Source organism: Somniosus microcephalus, chromosome 5 (genome assembly GCF_052327205.1).
Source record: "Somniosus microcephalus isolate GS21.2 chromosome 5, FLI_Smic_1.0, whole genome shotgun sequence".
In the NCBI taxonomy this organism is placed as follows: domain Eukaryota; kingdom Metazoa; phylum Chordata; class Chondrichthyes; order Squaliformes; family Somniosidae; genus Somniosus; species Somniosus microcephalus.
Window position 1 is genome coordinate 193,949,664 of NC_140991.1, and position 19,568 is coordinate 193,969,231.

General features: G+C 40.9%; 1 protein-coding gene across 2 annotated transcripts in view; it reads left to right on the plus strand.

The window, feature by feature from the left end:
• Positions 1-16,409, plus strand: part of LOC147117500 (ubiquitin-conjugating enzyme E2 E1-like) — a 121,853-nt gene extending 105,444 nt beyond the window's left edge. For both annotated transcript variants that reach the window (XM_085988521.1, XM_085988522.1), the window contains 3 exons: positions 6,137-6,269; positions 12,680-12,827; positions 14,047-16,409. In XM_085988521.1, coding sequence (XP_085844647.1) covers positions 6,137-6,269; positions 12,680-12,827; positions 14,047-14,144 — 379 coding nt within the window. In that variant the 3' untranslated portion in view covers positions 14,145-16,409. The remainder of the gene's footprint in view (positions 1-6,136; positions 6,270-12,679; positions 12,828-14,046) is intronic.
• Positions 16,410-19,568: the final 3,159 nt, after the last annotated feature.

Below are 19,568 nucleotides of genomic sequence, written 5' to 3' on the forward strand. Positions count from 1 at the left end.
ACCCTCACACATTGCTGTGCACGACTGTTCAGACTTAAATTTCCACATGTGGTAAGGAAAACAATTCCTGTGAGTCGCTTAATTATTATAAAACCAGATGATAAATAGAGACTTTGATTTATTGATACACTAGAGGGCAACGTGTCATCGTTACTTTGCAAGAATTCCCTTAGTTCCAAAGGATATGGTTCTCACTGGTGCAAAACCAAGCACAAGCTATTGGTAGCTGTTCAAAGCAGAGACTGGGTGTTCTATGGCATTCTGCCATATCACTCATTTGTGACCGTCTTGGTCAAATCATTATTTGAATATTATTGTATAACCTCAGACGTTCTTGTGGCATGTGGTTAATTACGGCAAAAAATAGAGCAGCCCAAGTATTTTTTAAAAACGACGGGAATTGCCTATGTGCTGCTTTTGTCCTGTTCCTTCATCCATGTACACATTAAACTGCACAGGAGAAGAACACTGGTGTTTCTGTATCTTTATCATTGATGCCCTGCTCCCCTCCCCATAAACCAGCTCTAATGAAGTGTTGTGTCTTGTCTTGGATCAGTCTATTTCCAGCTTGCAAAAGGGGGAAAATAAATCCACCAAATGTATTTTAAAGGAATATGCAAGATTATTTTAATTTAAATTGGGTTTATCTTGTTTCTATCTGCTTGAAATGACTTTTTACAGTACATATTAATCACATTAAATGGGGATGTTGGTTCTGCTTTACCCAAGTTGGTTTGTTCAGAATGACTATTGATATTCGAGAGTCTTGCAGTTGTTGCCTTACAAGCGAGAGGCATGGGAAGCAATTGCAGTATCTTGGCATGAGTGAGTCAGATGGGGCAGATCGGCAGTTGGTAGAATGTAGACTCCACCTACCCGTGACATTAAAAAATAAACATTTCTGTTGGCAAACGGGGGAGAATTGGGAAGATTGATTTGAAATGTTTAACCTGTCTGGTTTATCTTTTTTATTAAATGAATCTAACAGAATTTCATTATATATTTTAGACAATGGCTTTGGTCTTCCCAATATTTAGTTGGAGGGAATTTCTGCTCATCCAATACTGAATGTTGGACCAGCAGAATCGATTCACATTTCATGCAAGACAAATTCAATGAAAGCATCGCAGAGCAGTGCAGTTTTAAAAACTCAAACCACTTCTGATTTTGTAAATGTTTGAACCAAATAATGCTCCATTTTCATTTAAGCTGTAAATATCTGAAGTCCACAAGTGTGATACAATAATTGTCTAAAATGGGTTTAATCCTATCCATTGGATCACTTTGGTGGTTTGATTTCTATGTTCTTTTATGGCAGTTATTCTGTTGGAGTGGAAGTGCATTTAACTTGATCAATTTTTCAGATTGCAAGAAGGGAGAAGATTAATGCGTGTCTGACGAATTTAGCGTTTTTTATAAACAAATGCATATTTTAGTGGCGGAAAGGTGGAGCACCAACACCAGCTTCTGTGAAGTGGTGGGATGTAGTTTTGTATCTGCGATTTCTCCTGCTCCGCTGATTTCCTGACCTAAGCCATCAGGAAGTACACATGCTAAGTGATACAGAAATTGTCTAATTAGGTTTTATCCTCTCCATTTGATCACTGCAGGTGATTTGATTAAATTCTGTTGTGAGGAGGCATAGCCTTGGACAGGGCCGTGTTCATGCACTCCCTGGAGGCTCATTTGAACTGGTGTTGATGGAAACAGGATTTGGGTGTGTCATCCAGTGAGAAAGGAAACGGGACAGGGGACAGTGGGGGGAGGGGGTGGTATGTAGGGGAGAGAAAAGAGCAACATTTATAACAGTATTTGTAAATGATTTTCAATTGGACTTGCACATCTCATCGTTCGGAGTCCCTGTGCAAGTTGCTAACCTGAATTGTAATCTAATTAATTTGCTTCAAGTAGTAATTTTCATTCAGTGTCAACAGGGTAATGAATTTCAACCCAAATGTTTGATTTCTCTGTTCATTATTGAGATTCAAATCATAGATGGAAAAATTGCATTTGTAGCAGATATGAAGTAATGGATTCAGTCCGAACCCAAAGAGTAATAAGTTCACAAGCAGGTTATAGAGGGTGAAAGACAGATGTGTGTGCACTAAGTGGCTGTAATCCACTGTCTAGATTATCATATTGGGATCTGGGGACCTGAAAGGATCCATCAGGGGTGCCATGGAGCCTGAAGGGGTCATGAGATTTCTGTCCAACTGCTTGTCAGGAGCCCTAACTCAAGAATTCTGTGTTCCATGTCTCTTTATTTTTCTGTAATTGTTGACTTACTAACATTGTTATATCTATAACATGTTGTTAAAATCAGCCAATGGTCTCGAGAGTCTAAAGGCGTTGTGCCCGTAGGTGGCATTGTAAACATAACCAATTGATTAAAATGGGGCTAGATCTAAAATAATGTGACAGTCTCTAACTGAACACAAAGTAATCTCAATCATTACCAGCTTTGGTAAAAATTGCACCGACAGGAAGAGAAGTCCTGAATTGTCCCAAGATTGCAATTTCCCCAACCCCTTCCTTTCCCCCCCCCCCCCACACCTGAGGAAGATTTTGGCCCCAACACCCTTGCTGGGCAAGAAGCAGAGGCCCTATGGAAAAATACAGAAGGCAAAAAATAGGGGGGCACCTCCTCCACTGAGCAGACATATAGGCCACCTCCATCCCACTAAGCAAGATTTCTCTCTTCCCCCATCCTGGCTACATTTCCCATTTCAACTCCCCTTCAGGCTGCCAAACACACTTTCCTTCCACCCCGACCCACCGGCTGCAGTTGCTCCTCACAAGCTACCCCTGCTTCATTTCCCCTTGTACTAAAACCTTTAGCCTAACTACATTTCCCCTTCCTCCCCCCACCCCTCCACCATGGTTGGCTGCTCCACTCAATCCTCCTACCCTTACTGATCTGAATTTTCCTCCTTCAGCATTGCTTTCCGCTCCCTTTCCCTTTTTCCACTATCTTCTCCTCCTTTCCATCCCACGCCTATTTGCTTCTTCACCCCGCCCCCCTGCCTTCCCATATTGTCTCCATTATCCTCCACCCTGTAACCCTACTTGACCAGAAGAATTGTACTTGACTACCCATGTGCAACAGCACGAGAGACTGACTAGTATACTGATAATGCTACCAGAAGAAAACTATGCTATCATTTTAAGAAAGGACAGAGGTCCCTGGGAGTGTGTTGGAAAAGTTAGAATGCATTCCAGAGTGAGTCTACAGCAAAAAGTGATCAGAACCTAGTGTGTAACAAATTTTTGTCATTTAGATATCGAGGGATATGGGGATAGTGCAGGAAAGTGGAGTTGAGGTAGAAGATCAGCCAAATGGTGCTGGCCTCGAAGAAAGCTGCCCACAGATATCTCTGGCGAGAAGTTTGCCTTTCTCGATGTGCAATTGATTGTAGCGCAGTGTAATGGGAATCCCCAGCGAAGTGCTGCAGTAACATCAACAAGCTTTAAGCAGCCAATCACATTGAAGAATTCTCAGACAGCAAACCAGAAAATGAAAAGCAGCTTTTATACGGACTTTTTAAAAATGTTAGAGCGTGAAATAAAAATTGGGACTTTCACATGGGGGTAAGGTAGAAGCTGAAGTATTATGAACAAACTTTAAAAAAAAAAAAAAAATTGTTTTAAAAATTGTAATTTTTATCATAATGGAGAAATTTGACACTCCACAAATATAAAAATTAGTTTTTCTGGACCAGAACGGTTGTTTAACAGTCAATACACTGTTAAAATCCTAGTTACACCTAATTCAACAAGGCTCAATATTTAATGGGGTATTTAACTGGATACTAGCGCCGAAAAGCCGAAGTTTTCGTCAGTTCCACTGATTTCACTGATTTCACAGATTACACTGATTGCCGGCTATGGGGTGGGGTTGGTGGTAGGTCCACAGCACAGCCAGAGTCTGAGCAGTGAATGACTGATCGCAACTTCAGGATTTCCGCGTTTAGATGGCGCGTGCGCTAAATCCTGAAGTTGTGGTCAGATTCAGAAGGGTATTGACGTCATTACCCACTGCAAAATCCAGGCCATTGGCTTAGCATCTCTGTAAGCTAGAGGTCAGATTATCTCTACATTTTACAGAGCTGCCCGTTGACTCTATTGTGTAGTCTATGAATAAAGCACATATGTAGAGACCTGGAATCACTTAAACAATTAGATGCTGCAATGGGGGACTTAAGGATCTTTCTGGAAGGATGAGTTAAGATGGGCTGAATGGCATTTCCCGTCCATAGTCTTGAAAAGGACAAGGATGTGTGAGAAAGCATTCAGAGAAGAGTGACGAGGTTGGTTCTTGGATTAAATTGTGAAGAGACGGTAAAAGAATTAAACTTCTTTTCATTGGAGAAAAGATGAAGAAAGAATGTAATTCTCAGGCTAGTCAGTCAGTTTCCAGCTCACTTACCATGGTGCTAAAACTGTATCATTCCAACAATAAAGCTACTCTGATGTCAGGAGTAGCTTTATTATTGGAATAGCCTGTTTTTAAAAATAAAAAATAAAAAAAAATCACTAAATAAAAATTACAACTCATGCTCCCATGCTTTTCTTTTTGCTCATTCTCGCTATTCTATTTTAACAATTTTATACGTGCTTTTCTCCTTAAATATTTATGTACCAATTTTTCTTCACTTTCATGGTTCCACCATCCATTTTGGAGATGGGATCCACAGCTCAAGAGTTTTTTCTTTCGATAATTCAGCCTCTGCGGTCTGATGATGGATGTCATGCTAAATTGTAATCCAGGGGTTGAAATGCTCAACAGCGTGGATAATGTAGATAAAGCAGGTTGCTTCATTTATATGATTACAGAACTGGAAGACATGATACAAAATCAGTGAATAGAATGATTCGCTCCAGAGTGGTAGATATGTCTCATTAACAACTTTTAAAGAAAAAGCTGCATAAATATCTGGTTAAGAACTTCATTGAAGATTACTGGGACTAGTATAAACTTAGATGACCAACTACTTTGTGAGCGGCATTGACTTTGGTTTCTGGAAACATAAAAATGTAATTTGTGGAGTTGGTCTGGTCAAGGTTGGATAATGTAGGTTATAATATTCTAGAGTAATCCAATGTAAACTAATATTCTAGAGTTTTACTAGATTGCCTTGGGGAGAGAAATTTCAGATATTTATCTTTGGAAGGGGTCACTCACCTCCCTCTATGGATTGAATAAATTGCATGGGAATCATGATGAGGCGATTTGCATATGTCAGAATTTTAGAATGAGCAGCATGGTTGGCCTTTTTTTTTAACATATATTTTCCCACATTTTTAAAGAGCAGTACAGAATAGTTCTTTCACATAGATCAGAATATGCAGTGTACCAGAGTATAAAGTTACAAATGCTGTTCAGTTTGTGTTGCTTTAAATTCTTATGAAGAAGTGAGAAAAACCCAAATCCAGATGGAGTGATTTGTTTTCCAGAAAATCAGTGTGTCCTGTCTCCATTGGGTTTCTAGCTCTGTAGCTATCTAGAGTTCACAAGAAACAATTAATACATGTGAACACATGTTGAGCACCCCTCCCCCCGGGGTAAGTGCTGTACTGAATTGTTTAGCACATTGGTTGCATTTGATGTCTCTGTTTTTTTCCCTCTTTGGGTTTCTCTGTGCCAATAACTTTGAGTACTTCGGCAATGCTGCTGTGAATTGTGGCCTGGAGGACTCTCACTACCTCCTCCTCTCCTCCTCTTGGAAAGTCCTTGGCCTTTGCTTGGTTCCTTCCTGTAGTGGGCTGAATGAGAGCTGGGCATAGAACGAATCAGAAGTACTGGCTTATTTATATCTTACTACCCTGTTCAGCAACACACAGCGGTTCTGACTTGCTGTGGCCGGCACGGTGCTGTTCTAAAACTTAAAAAGCTTCAATACTAAACAAGTTTCTTTACCCTAGGATGCTCATTTTTATTGAATGCTTGTGAAGTATAAATCTTAAGGAATTGAGTGATTCCTGTTTATGCAAAATGAAAATAACTGATTATCTCATTATTTTTAATGCATGTTCTGACTACCTGAGTGTTTTTGTAACTTAAATAAGCTTTAATAACCTTCAATTTTAATAATCTTTTTTAATTTATTGCAATTTGCTTTTTAAAAACATTTTTCAGTGCTGGACCAAAAGGCGATAATGTTTATGAATGGAGGTCAACGATCCTGGGGCCCCCTGGGTCAGTGTATGAAGGTGGCGTGTTCTTCCTTGACATCGTATTTTCAGCAGAATATCCTTTTAAACCACCCAAGGTAAGGGGACTTTTTTATAGTGTATGTTTGGCTTCTGTTTATAATTTGACAATACTGTTGGTTCATTTATAACTTGTTGCCGTAATAGTTTAAAATTAGTCTATGTTTGTTCTGAAAGCTGTGCTAAGAATCTTGAGACACTTCTAATTGATGAGTGTTTGAGATGTGATTCATAAGTGATGAGATTTTGCTAGTGCCAGCTTGGCACAGTGTAAGCCACTGCTTGCAATGGGTGATACAGTTGGACTAGAGTATACTAGGGACCAGCAATGTTGCTGTTTATACCAGTTTCCCTTATAAAGGATTCTGCTCCCCTCCAAGGAGTCTCAATAATGAAATGTTTGTGAAAATGTTCAACTTTAGTGTGCTGTTGGTGAGGCACTGGCACTTTTGTGTTCCTCAGTGCTTTGCTTCAGAATACTTTGTAGTATCAGAAATGGATGTAGTGTTTGCCCTTGGCATGTGAAGGCTGTGTCTAATACTCCCACCCACTCTCCACCTATAATAAATATTATAGGTCCTGATACCAATCCGCTCTTTATATATTTTTTAATCTATATTTTTTTAATGTAGATTAAAGTTAACCTTTATTTGCAGAAAGAATGGAAATTGTTTTTTGTCAGGGCTGTTTAATTTTTGTTTCATTGTAACATGCATTTGTTTCATTGTAACATGCAAATTGCATCATATGAAAGGAGTGGCCAGCACCCAAATAAAGTGGCCAGCACCCAAATAAAGTATCATTAATTTGGGACAAGAGTTTAAACTTTTTAAGACTCATCCAGGTAACATTTGATTTAGCCTAATTTCAGAACCAGGTCTAGCTGTACCATTTAATGTGTAAATACAATATACATGTAAGGCTGTAACACTTTGACTAAACTCCTATAATTACAACAAGCGGAAAAAGTCCTATAATTACAACAACCGGAAAAAGTAACTGTCGTAGAGCAATGTTTTCAGTGTTCACTTTTTTTGTTAGTTGCTTCCCCTCCTGTCATGAAGGCACTGACTCATTCAGAGGTATGATTCAGTGAATACCAGGCACACTATGGTACCATGACCAAGTGGTATTGCTCAGATTCACTAGAGTTTAGAAGAATGAGGGGTGATCTCATTGAAACCTATAAAATTCTTAAAAGGGTTTGACAAGGTGATGCAGGGAGAATGTTTCCCTGTGGGGAGTCTACAACTAGGGGTCACAGTCTCAGAATATGGGGTCAACCATTTAGGATTGAGATGAGGAGAAATTTCTTCACTCAATTGTGAATCTTTGGAATTCTCTACCCCAGAGAGCTGTGGCTGCTCAGTCGTTGAGTATATTCAAGACAGAGATCGATAGATTTTTGGATACTAATGGACTCTAGGGATATAGGGGCAGTGCAGGAAGGTGGAGTTGAGGTAGATGATCAGCCATGATCTTATTGAATGGCGGAGCAGGCTGGAAGGGCCAAATGGCCTACTACTGCTCCTATTTATTATGTGTGAGTCTAAGCAGTGGGTGCCTAAAAGCTATTTGATTTTGGGAGGGCATTTTTCACACCCAACTTTTACACACACGGGGAAAAATTGTGTGCGCCAGCAGAATTGCCAGTGTCACTGGCAACTCAAGTTAATGGCCGCCGCAGAAGAATTGGCTCTGGGGGTTGGCGATGTGGAGCACAGTGCAGCACTAACTTACCGTGCAATGCCCTCCTGGTGGCGCTAATGGAGGCCTCTGACCTGAAGTTCCTGTCCACAGTCGGCGTTGCTGCTGCTTACAGCCTGTGGGAGCGAGGCTGTGGAGTTCGCAAGGCACTGTGGGCAGTTAAAGGAGCTATGAATTAAAGGGGCAATGCATTCAGGACTAATTAAAATTAAAATCAAGTGGATAAAATGTAATTTTCAGCCCTTACTGCCTTCAAAAAAAAAAGTAAACATTAAAAATAATTCCCACATGCAGTCTTCAGCTCTTAAAGCTGAACTGTCTTCCACACCTCAAAAAAAAAAAAAAAAAAAAAAAAATAGTACAAGTGCTTCAGCACTAACAAATGGCTTATCAAGCCAGGGAAGGGGCACCCGGAGTCTCGCACGCAGCACTCCAGCTTTGTGCAGGAGATCAACACTGCAAGGGGCCCTTCAGAAAGAACAATGTGGGACCACATCACCGAGGCCATCACTGCCAGCAGTGTCGCCCTCCACCACCTGGTTCCAGTGCCCAAAGAAGTTTCATGACCTCAGACCACTGGTCAAGGTCAGTGAATGCATCTTCAAAAAAGCAGTCTCCTACCAACTGCATCACTAGCCTCACACACTGCTCAATGCATTAACTCTCTTTCCCCCCCCCCCCCCCCCCCACTTCACTCACCTACCAACAATCTGTATCAATCCCTAGGCACCTCTCCCATTCATCGCTTCACCTCACCCCCTTGGAGGAGATGATGCTGGCCATTCTTAACAGGGGCATGACTGAGCCCTTGGCCAGCGGCGGGACTGAAAGGATACAAGATGCTGGTATCCTCATACATTATTCTCCTTCTCGCATGCACCTCTTGCTTTCCCGCCCTCCCCTCATCACAACTGCACCCTTGTGCCGTCCTCATTTTACACACCCAATAAATGCAGCCTACCCAGTCAGTGGTTGACCAAGAAGAGGGAGAGGAGAGTGAAGAAAAGTCACTTGATTTGACGCTCTCAGCCACCAGCTCCTCAAGATCGACCAGTAAGGCCATTTGCAGTGTCCCCCACTGAAAGTCAGCAGCCTTCCACCAGCTATGCTGCAGCCACTGAAGTAGCACTGTGTGACATCACTAGGATAGGCAAAGGCGCACACAAGACAGTCACTAAGAGAATGCATAAGGGCAATGTCATATTGGATGGATGTATAAAGTTGGATTGGAAGGTTTGATTTGTGGTGGCTTTTATTTCAGCATTATGGCCAAGAGGACACTGATGGTCAGTAACAGAGGGAAGATAAGGTGTGGGTCAAATGTAGAAAGGGGAATTGGGGCTGTGGTCATTTGTACCGCAGGCAAATGATTCCATCCCAGATATCCCGGCCAGAAAGGGGCATCCTTCCTTCTGCTTTCTCCTCTCCAGCTTCTCCTCCTTCCCTCTGCGAGCGGATGTTGTAACTCTGAAATGACAGCATAAAATGCTGGAAATATTCAGCTGGTCAGGCAGCATCTTGACCTGAGACATGAACTCTTGTTTCTCTCTCCATGGATGCTGCCTGACCTGCTGAGTATTTGCAGTATTTTCTGTCTTCCCAGAGGTCTTCCTTTACCATCTGAGGCCTTGCAAGCATCCACCAGCACTCCCTACACACTTTAAAAAAAAAAACATAACATCTATTGCAGCAAGCCACTACTTCAGTAAAATCCAAAAAAAAACCAGTCCAAAAGCTTAAATCCAAACTTACCTGAACGATGTGTGTGTCCCTAATAAGAGGTGCTGACATCGCCACTGTCTGCCTCCTTGCACGCTAGGTAAACCTGGCATGCATAGGACCCAGCACTGAATTCAGCACCAGGATCGAAACTCGAAGTGGTGACGTTAAGTCGGTGTTGCACGCCGATTGATGTCACCATGCCGCCATTTTTTTCCCAGGGCGCTGCCAGTTACCGGCAGTGCAAAGGGAGGGAGGAAAATGATGGCCGCTGTGGGACCCGCCACCAGCTGGTGAAAGAGCAGTGGCCGCCATTTTTTCGCCATTTCATGGCGTTACGGAGTGACGGTAAGTAGATGAATTTCTAGTCCATACTCTTCAAGTATTGCTGGATTTTAAGCAGAAATGGAAACTTTGGCTAAGTTTTTTAACCTGCTCACTCCTCTCTTTCTCCCCCCCCCCCCCCCCCCCCTAAACAAAAGGCACAAGGCCAATTTTAACATTTGTACCACTGTACAGGCTAAGATCAGCTGACACAGCATAGATTGTTGATTGAGTTTGCAGCATTCTTGATCTGTATAACACAGTGCTATACCAGATGGTGCCTTTACTCACTAGGCCATTGAGTGAGCTTATTTACAGGTTCGGTCAACTTTCACTTTTTATCAAAAGTTGGACTTGTGTGCACAGTTCCTGTTCAAGGGCGAAATTAAATTAAATTTAACTTTGGAAAGTTAAATTCTGCTCCTTTGCGCCCTCCCCCAGATGTTACAATTGTATTCCATTCCATTTAATGGGGCTATATTTGGGTAATGAGAGGATATAATGTAATTGAAAAATATTCCAGGCTCTACTTTGGTAGTTGATCTTGTGCTGCCACTTCTAATCACGGTAAATGTCAACACATTAAACTATATTGATTGGATACAGTGTTGTGTTTTGATTGCATTTGGTTGCTTTTTGCTGTATTTGACTGACGTGAATATAGTTTCTAACTAGTTCAGAATTGCCATGAAGGATTGCACTGAAGCCTGTATGAGAGTAATAACAATTAAGTGATTGACATTTACATTGCACTTTGGAAAAACATCAATAAAGGCTGAAATGGTTTTTGGATGTAAATTGAATTTATGTTGTGTGAGGAATTAAATCTCACATTTGATTTTGTCTCTGAAGCTGATTTTGTCTCTGAAGTTGAAAATAATCTGGAGCTAAATGCACAGAGGTGCTGGTAAATGAAACGGTTTTTAGAGTTTCTGGCACCTGGCTTGAATCACCAGTTGTAACCTACCCCCAGCGCAAGTCCACTTGGACTTGCAACTCTGTTGCTGAGCAGCTAGAGGCTGTTCATCATGATTTGGTCAGTATTCTGACAGCTGGGGTTGGGTTCTGTAGATGTGTGGACATTGCAGACAGGCAGGTCTCAGCTGCAGTTCTGTAGTTTCAGTGCCGTTACTGGCTGTTTTGTGTGTGGTGCAGATAAGAATGCAGTATTGGGCTATAAAACTATATTTACTTTATAGAAAAAGACAACAAACAACAACATTTATATTTTAAATGAAAGCTTTATTTGGGAGCTTTATTTTGCTCTTTTGCAAATTTTATCAAACATATGGGGGACACTACTTTAGTGTCATGTCTATTTCCTTGCTAAAATTAGCAATTTAGGAGTATAAATGCCTAGATGCATGATATAGTCCATTATGGAAATAATAAAAACAAAACCATGAAGTGTTGCTGTTGATGTGTTAATACTTGTGTTCTGAAGTTTCATTGGTGTTTTTTTCCCTCTTTTATCACAAAAACCAAATAGGGTGATTCCAACAATGTGAAACCTGGTTGTGTTGTGAAGCTTGCAATGGTTTAAAGTTTATCACTGCTCTCGAGTTTATTTTTATTTTTTAAAGTTACTCTGGTGGTTTGAACATGCTCAGAAGATTACAGGTACAGCAATTTAAAAAAAAAAGTACAGTAGGATCCGAATAATTGAAAGGTGCTAGCATCGAATTTAACTTGTAATTTGGAACAAGGCACTAAATTTAAGCACTGCTCTTGAGGGAACAGTGCATCATAATGTCAGTCTCAGTTAATGAGATCTTCATTATAATGCCGCCTCGGACTGATTGTTTCCCAAGTGCTGTTATAACAAGGGTGTAGTGTATCTTTATGCAGCATTGATGGAATTTGGAGTGTGGGCACACACACTTGTGTAAATTGCCTGGGATATTTCATAATGTTGGGAGTTACAAAGCTAAGGTTCAGTTGAGATGCTGGAAACCCAAACCTGGGCTTTCATAAATGTCTCCACAACTGAAAGGTTGATTTACATTGCTCCATATCCATCTTGTACTGTTAATATTCAGCTTCTGGAATGAACAAATAACAAGGGGATGCCAAAGCCTCATTACACCGCTTCAATGCATTATAAACTGTCAATTGTAAAATAACTCCTGAAGTTTAAAAAAAAAGCACAATATTGTCGACATCCATATGATAATGCAGTGGGGTGGGAGGGAGGGAAAGGAGAGAGAGGCTTAATGGTTGTGATCATGAAAGGGAATTGGGACTGACATCCCCGAAACACAACACTGTAATGACATTGTGATTTACAGAGTATAACAATGCTGCTTTATTTTTAAAGCATGGTTAATGGGTTGTTATGTATAGCAGTATACTTTGTAGTTTGATTTACCATGTCTGTTCACAGGCTGAGAGAATAGCTGTACGCACGATCGAATCATAAATGATCATTAGCCGTGTTTAATAGAGCTGCTTTTGATCTGTTACTGTGATCATAACACTGTATAATGGGAAATATTGATGTCCACTAACAGGCGTTCACACAACTGAGGAAATTCTCATCTGTGAATTCATCGCATAACTACTGTCAACTCAGTTATTTATAATCTAAGGCACATACATCTACTGTCTTACTGTCCTCTACTTGAGTATGTTTCTGGAGAATATTATTGAGAGCATGTTAAATGGAGCAAGCTTTCTAATTTTTCAAGTACCTATGTTAATTTTTAACTAAAATTGACAGGTGACTTTCCGAACAAGGATCTATCATTGCAATATCAACAGTCAAGGAGTGATCTGTCTGGATATCCTGAAGGATAACTGGAGCCCAGCACTGACCATCTCCAAGGTTCTTCTGTCAATTTGTTCTCTTCTAACAGACTGCAACCCTGGTAAGAGTATTTATAGTCTATAATCTCATCTGATTTGTTCAGTTCCAAACATAGCCTGGTCATGAGTGGTCAATTTTTATTTCATAATCATGGCGGGGGTGGAAGATGCTGGGCACTTTGAGGAAAGGCCATTTGTTCCAACAGAGTTACTTCTTCCACATAACATACACAGTCAATTCTACCAGACTCTACCCCACCTATTTGATTTCTTGAGGGAAAATTTTTAATTTCTCCTTAACCTCAAGTTAATAACCTCCAAAGTTCATCAAGAAAAATGCAAGCATATCTTTCTGTTTAAGCTTTTGAGTACTGAACAATAGAGTGTCAGAGAGCAGCTGAATGGGGGAGTGTGCTCCAGTGTTTTGTGTAGGGGGTGCTTGTATGCAGATTCATTACTGATTTCCTGCATAGTGAGTTCTCGTTCTTTGCCAAAGATCAGGTGGTTCTGTATGTGTAGAAAAGGAGAATTGAAAGGTTATACATCTTGGGTAATTTATATCTGAGAAACGGATCTCGTTGACTCTTGATGCAGGGGATATATACTCGAGGGAGATTTCAAAAGGAAAAGAGAATGGTCAAAAAATGTATTGCAATAAAATAAGGTTTGAGTTAATAAATGTGATTATCTGATTAGCAAGTTAGTAAGTTGTAAACATGATTTTATCACAACAAATCTGCTGATCGGCTGTATAACTTTTTAAAGTGTTGACAGTTTTTATTAAGTGAGTCTTTTGTTACATAAATATTAAAAGCTCAGTTGCTATAGAGAATAAATGTGGAATAAAATGCCATTATTTAAGTTTACACAATCACATTTAACTGATATAAATTTGCCATCTCTGCTGGGATAGTTGTGAGGGCACTGCAGTGAGCTTCAGTATCCTTTGGCAAAGAAGGAGAGAATCGCTTGAGATTTCTGCCCCTGCAGTGGCATCTGTTGGAAGTATGCTGCTGTGGACACTTAATGAGGACATGATTGAACTTTACTGTGATGGGCCACGCAATTGAATAACCCATTGGCAGTCAACTGTCGAGGCCAGTAAATGAAGTCTGATCACTTGGTCACTGCCACTTGTGCGGAATTGTATGACTGCAAGTCACTGCTTCGAGGGTGGAATGTGGGGAGACAACTGGGAGCTGGGAAGAAGAAATTGGAGTGTTCTAATTCATGTCCTAGCCTACAGTAAACTGGTAACCAACATTTTCTCTTTCATTGCAGCGGACCCTTTGGTTGGGAGCATAGCCACACAGTATATGACTAACAGGGCTGAACATGACAGAATAGCAAGACAGTGGACCAAGAAATACGCCACATAAACTGGATGGTCATCAGTTCTACCGACATTTGTCTCCGATGGAAATGAGCTGCTTCTCGTTGGATTGAAAAGGGGAAGGGGTTGGGGTGAACGGGAGGGGGAGGGGAATGGGACAAGCATTCCTATTGCAGGTTTTAAATGCAACAGTCTTTTATTTGCATAAGTCTAGTCAGAACTCTTGAGCTTTGTTATTGTAGCTTAAACAATAAACTATTGATATCTGACAGTAGATAGGAAATTCACATGGAAAAGTTCGACGATTATCACATGATGGGTTATGCAAGACCCAGATTTGTTACTGAAATATTAAGTGATACCTCTTTACTGGTATAAGTTTTAGTTATCTATGTTCCCTGTGTACGGTCAAAGTTTGAAAATGCTTGTAATGCCAATCGCACTTGCAGGGGTTGAAACTGATAAAAAAATGTAAGAGAAAGCCATGTTGGAGACTTCCAGCATTTTTAAGACCCAAGTAGAATAATGGCCAGATACAGTGGAATTGTCTTTATTCAGGGAGTAAGGAATGACTTGGCAGAATATTTGTAATTACAGGGAACAGGTTTTATTTTGCAGGAAGTAAGGGAGAATGGGAGTAAAATCCAAAATCCTTTTAAGTAACAGTTTTGCCTTATTTGAATTTAGAGTCTCAACATATTTTGTCTGTTATGTAATAAGGCAGATTTTTTTTTTTACTTTGATACTATACAGCATTAGGTCCTGTTAAAATTTGCAGTGATCAGACACATAACCTTAAAGCACATTGATTGAGGGCTGAATCCCTCATTGTTTCAAATTCTACAAATGCCTGTTTGAAAACACAGTTGTCAATGGTCATGCTGTATTCCGATGAGAGTATTGTATTAAAATATGTATAGCTGCTTTTTTGATGCAGAGAATTCACAAAAAGCAAAGGCTGCATCTTAATTCTGATGTTTTGTAAAGACTTTAGACAATATTAGGACTTGAGGATGAGCTGTTTGTGATTGAAATGTTTTTTTTTAAGTTCTGTCAGTTATTGTTATGACTCCAATTGGCCCCTTTCATATTACAAATTCAAAGAATGTTGATCTCTACCAAAGTTGTACAGCCACTGGTCTGTAACCACTGTAACTGCTGCCGTTTACTTTGGAAAGATAAATTTAGAATGTCAGTTTGTCGGGAACTACACACTGTAATTAAAAACACTGATCATGAAACATTATTTAATGATCAACAGTTGAAAAATGACATAAACCCTGCAATAGTTCTTACTTAGTCTTGGTTTGTCCTGCTGTTTGTGGCAATATAGGTGATGTTCAGCATTTGTACAAAGCAGTGTGTGGTTACCGCTGTCGCAGGATGACTGCATTAAGTTGACAAAGACCTAATCAAAATAGTAAACTATTGAGCTACTGCAACTTTTAGTTCGACAAGTAAAAGATTGGTGCGTTTTCTGTAATGGTTCAAAATAACTTTTCACACTTGGTATTAATGTGCATATCCCAAAACTGATTAAAAAGAGTTTATGGATTCTGATTTAGAAATGAGCGTTGAGGTGTGTGCTGGCACAATTAATGCACTTGTATCTAAATAACTGAAGAAGGCAGCAGACTGGCCAAAAAATTAGCATTTCTACCCCAACCCCATTTCTCTGTTTACCATAGGTTCCCTGACTGACTTTATAATTGCTTGCCAATGTTGAAATGCCTGTCTCGAGTTGTATGTTTTCCAGTCACAGCTGCCCCAATGACCGAGCCCTAATATGTAAATGCAGCAACTGGTGTAATGCCATGCAAACCAGAAGGTTACTGGTTCAATTTGAACTTTTACTGAGTTATCTGCTCTCAATGGGAGAGTGACAGTAGGCTTTAATACCTCCATGAGGCAGGGAGGAGGAACATCAGCCAGGGCCCTGCACCTGCTTACGATCTTGTAATCCCTGCTGGAAAGTGCATGTCTGCAGACATTTGGTACAGTCAGGATTGGGCTCAGTTGTGATACACTTAACAGTCAAATAGTCAGTTGATGTCCATAATCTGGCCTCACTCACAGGATAGCCACTTGGATGAGATACTACAGGCACATTTGGAACCATACCCAGCAATATTGAAAAGTTTATAACATTCTATGGAGATTTGTTAAGTTTAAGATTCCAGGCATGGGTAGATCAGGATCTTCTTTCATTCACTTTCTATGGGAAGGGTAAACTAAACAAATGTTAGCATGAGGTGTATGTTACCGGCATTTAGAGAAACATTTAAATAAACTGTTATAGGATAATATTAAACTCTTCAAGTTGTGGATGCTTTACATACTCACCAAATAGTTAAGTTTATGACTAAAAGTTTAAAAGAGTGTTTAAACTCATCCCTTTTGGTACCTTTAGTATTTTAAATGCACATTATGTAGTACAGTTTTTTTCATTATACCATATTGAAATTGGAAAAATCAACACAAGTATGTATATCTCCTGCACACTGCGACTGAATCCAAGTTTACTCGCCCATCGGTGTAAGTTTTTTTAATTTATATATAATATATATATGTATGTGTGTATATATACACACATCTATGTGTGTATATGAAATATCTCCGGATGCCAAAACCACACTCACTGGAGCTGCCCTGTTACCCCTCTTGAATACGTTCATTGTAACAGCTGGACATCCCCCAGATTCTGACATAATCCCCAAGTGATTCTTTGAAGCTGTTGTCTACCTGGAGGCATTTGGAATCTCACATAAAAAGATACCGGAGGTAACCAACCAGAAAAAGTCCAACCTCAAGCATAGAGTGGAAATAGTTAGAATCTCTGGTTGCAGAAAGCATATATGTGGTTTTATTAATTCTGAAAACTTTTATGGAAAAAGTGGTGTATGGAACATGGATGTTTTCACTTTGCAGATGTTTCAGATTCTGTTTTCTATTTAGTTGAAAAGTTCAGAATTTTCATTATTTGCTGCTGTAGATTTTGGAAGATTTGAAATTCGAAAAAATATATTACAGCACAAATGTTTTGTGATACAGTATTGGTTACTTTGAGCCCCGGGTTTCATTTCATTTTTGATGGGCTGAAGTACATCAACTTTTAACACCAGCATTGGATCCAAAATAACATTCATGTAAAGAAGACCTGTTGAGGACTATTGTCCAACCAGACATGTTTAATGGCAGACCCTGATACTAATCTGAAAAGTATTAATAGCTGTGTGCTGAGTTTCTTAAGTAACATTCAAAGTGTTCACAATTTCAAAAATTTATCTAATTTTATAATATTTAGAAGCAAATATTATTCGGAGCCTTAATGTTCCTCTTTTGCTTTCCCATTGTCTAAAAGTACATCTATCTACCTCTTGTTAACTAAAGAGAACTCATTTCCAACTTTTGTCTATGTTCCCTCTTGACCTGGCTACCAAAGATAGAGGCCTAGAAATTGGGTTTTGGCTTAGCCAGGGCTTTAGCGCCGGAAGTTAGTGCCGGCGCTAAGTCCCCCTGCGCGCGCCAAAAATTCAGTAGCGCCGCGCCCAAACGGCTGCTGGCGCTACTGAAGGGTGTTAGTGCCTGGAAAAGGGGCGCTAACTGCCGTTTAGCGCCGCAATTCCGGCGCTGCGGCACCCGATGCGGTGCGGCAGGCTGGGGAAGTGCAGGCCTCCTCCTTCCGTTAAGGAGGAGCTGCCTGCACCCGGCCGCGGCCCGCGCAAATCTGTTTAAAAATGAGCCCGGCACCTCGGACAAGTGCCGGGCTTGCATCTGCTCCGGGGGGGGGGGGGGGAGAAGAGAGAGAGAAGTCCGGGGAGGGAGCTGCGGGCAGGCGGCCGGCCACCGCGGGGCCTTTAATGCGCCGGTGCAAACACATGTTGGACTCTGTTGCCAGAGTCTTAGTTGCGGCTGCCACGGGCGAGGCGGCCGCAACTGAATTTCGGCGCTGGGGCCCGTCGGCATAGCAACCGGGATGCTGCGCACACCGATGACGTCATCGGTGCCGGCGCAGCGCTACCGGTGCAACGCCGCTTTAGGGCCCCAGGGAATTTTTCAGCTGGCCATAACTCTGGCGCTAGTCCCTCTAGCGCCTCAAAAGCGGCGCTAAGGCTAGTGAATTTCTAGGCCAGAATATTTTTTTCTGTTTTTTCTTTCTTCTCCACCCCTGCCCATCCCAGGTACTCGATACCTTCCCCTTAATCGCACAACTAGCCAAGAGTATAAACTTAATGTAGGCAACCATAACTGTACATACTTATCCTATCCCTGCCCCCCTTTTAAAAAGGTGATTGCGGAAGAGCGGACTTTGTGGGGGGCGTTACTAATTTGAGGCCTAGGCTATTTTGATTCCTGGGCATCTTGCTAGGAGGATAGGAGGCCAGGCAGAGCAGCACCAGTTGCTGCAAGAAAGAGGAACAAGAGAGCAAGGTCCCATCCTCCACCACCACTGTTCCGTATCCTACCCCCCCCCCCCCCCCGGCTTACAGGAATTGTGTCTAATCAGCATTTGAGTGCTGAAACTATAGGTATCTGTTTTGGCGCCTCCAGGCAAGTTCAAAATACGATAATCAGCAATTGGGACCAAAGTTGCATGCTAAATCCAGACTTACAAACAGCCCTGTCTTATTAGCACAGCACCCATTTAGTGCCTGTTTTTGCCCTTTGGCCAAATAACACCCGCAATTTCTTGATGGCTAGGACTAGCTGTCCATCCTAGATCATGATGTGCTTGAATGAAGAATGCAACCAAAGGGGTATAAATTGTTCTTTTCATGTGTCTGTGACATTATCTGACTTAAAGAACTAGCAGTAACAGAATGGATTTGAACAGTGATTTTGTTTTTACCCAGTGGCCATCATGATTGATTTTTTTTTAAATTAACAATACAAATGGTGTAATTAAATATCAGCCCAGTCTCAAACCTTATGATGCCAATACCATATCAAATCAACCCTGAAGACTATGGTTTACCACCGATTCTACGCAGTTGAAAGAGCAACAAAAGGAAACTAAGTGAACTGTGAAGTTAATTTACATTAAGTTTAATGGTGATATACATGTGTGCTATAATTATATATTCTGCTATACTGACTATGGGCAATGTTATTTAACTCACTTGCTGTGATGGGGCAGGAATAAAGCGCACCTGTTACTAAGGAAGCTGACCTGTAGAAAATTTTCAGGTTAGTTCATTTGAATAATGGAAGCAATAAGGCAGAAACACCATGGACCCCTGGAAAACTTGGGGTGGGTGGGGGTGGGGATGTCAGTGCAAGAAGTCAAAGAGTGTCGCATCATTCAAAGGCAGCCTGAACTTAAAGGTGGCTGTTCTCATTCCTGAACTAGGTATGCCAGAAGCAAGTGGGGGGAAGTGAGAGAATCCTGAGGGCTCTGAAAGGAAGTGACACGAGCTGTTAATGGAACAGTGCTAAAAAGTATTAGAAGTACAGCACAGAAACAGACTAT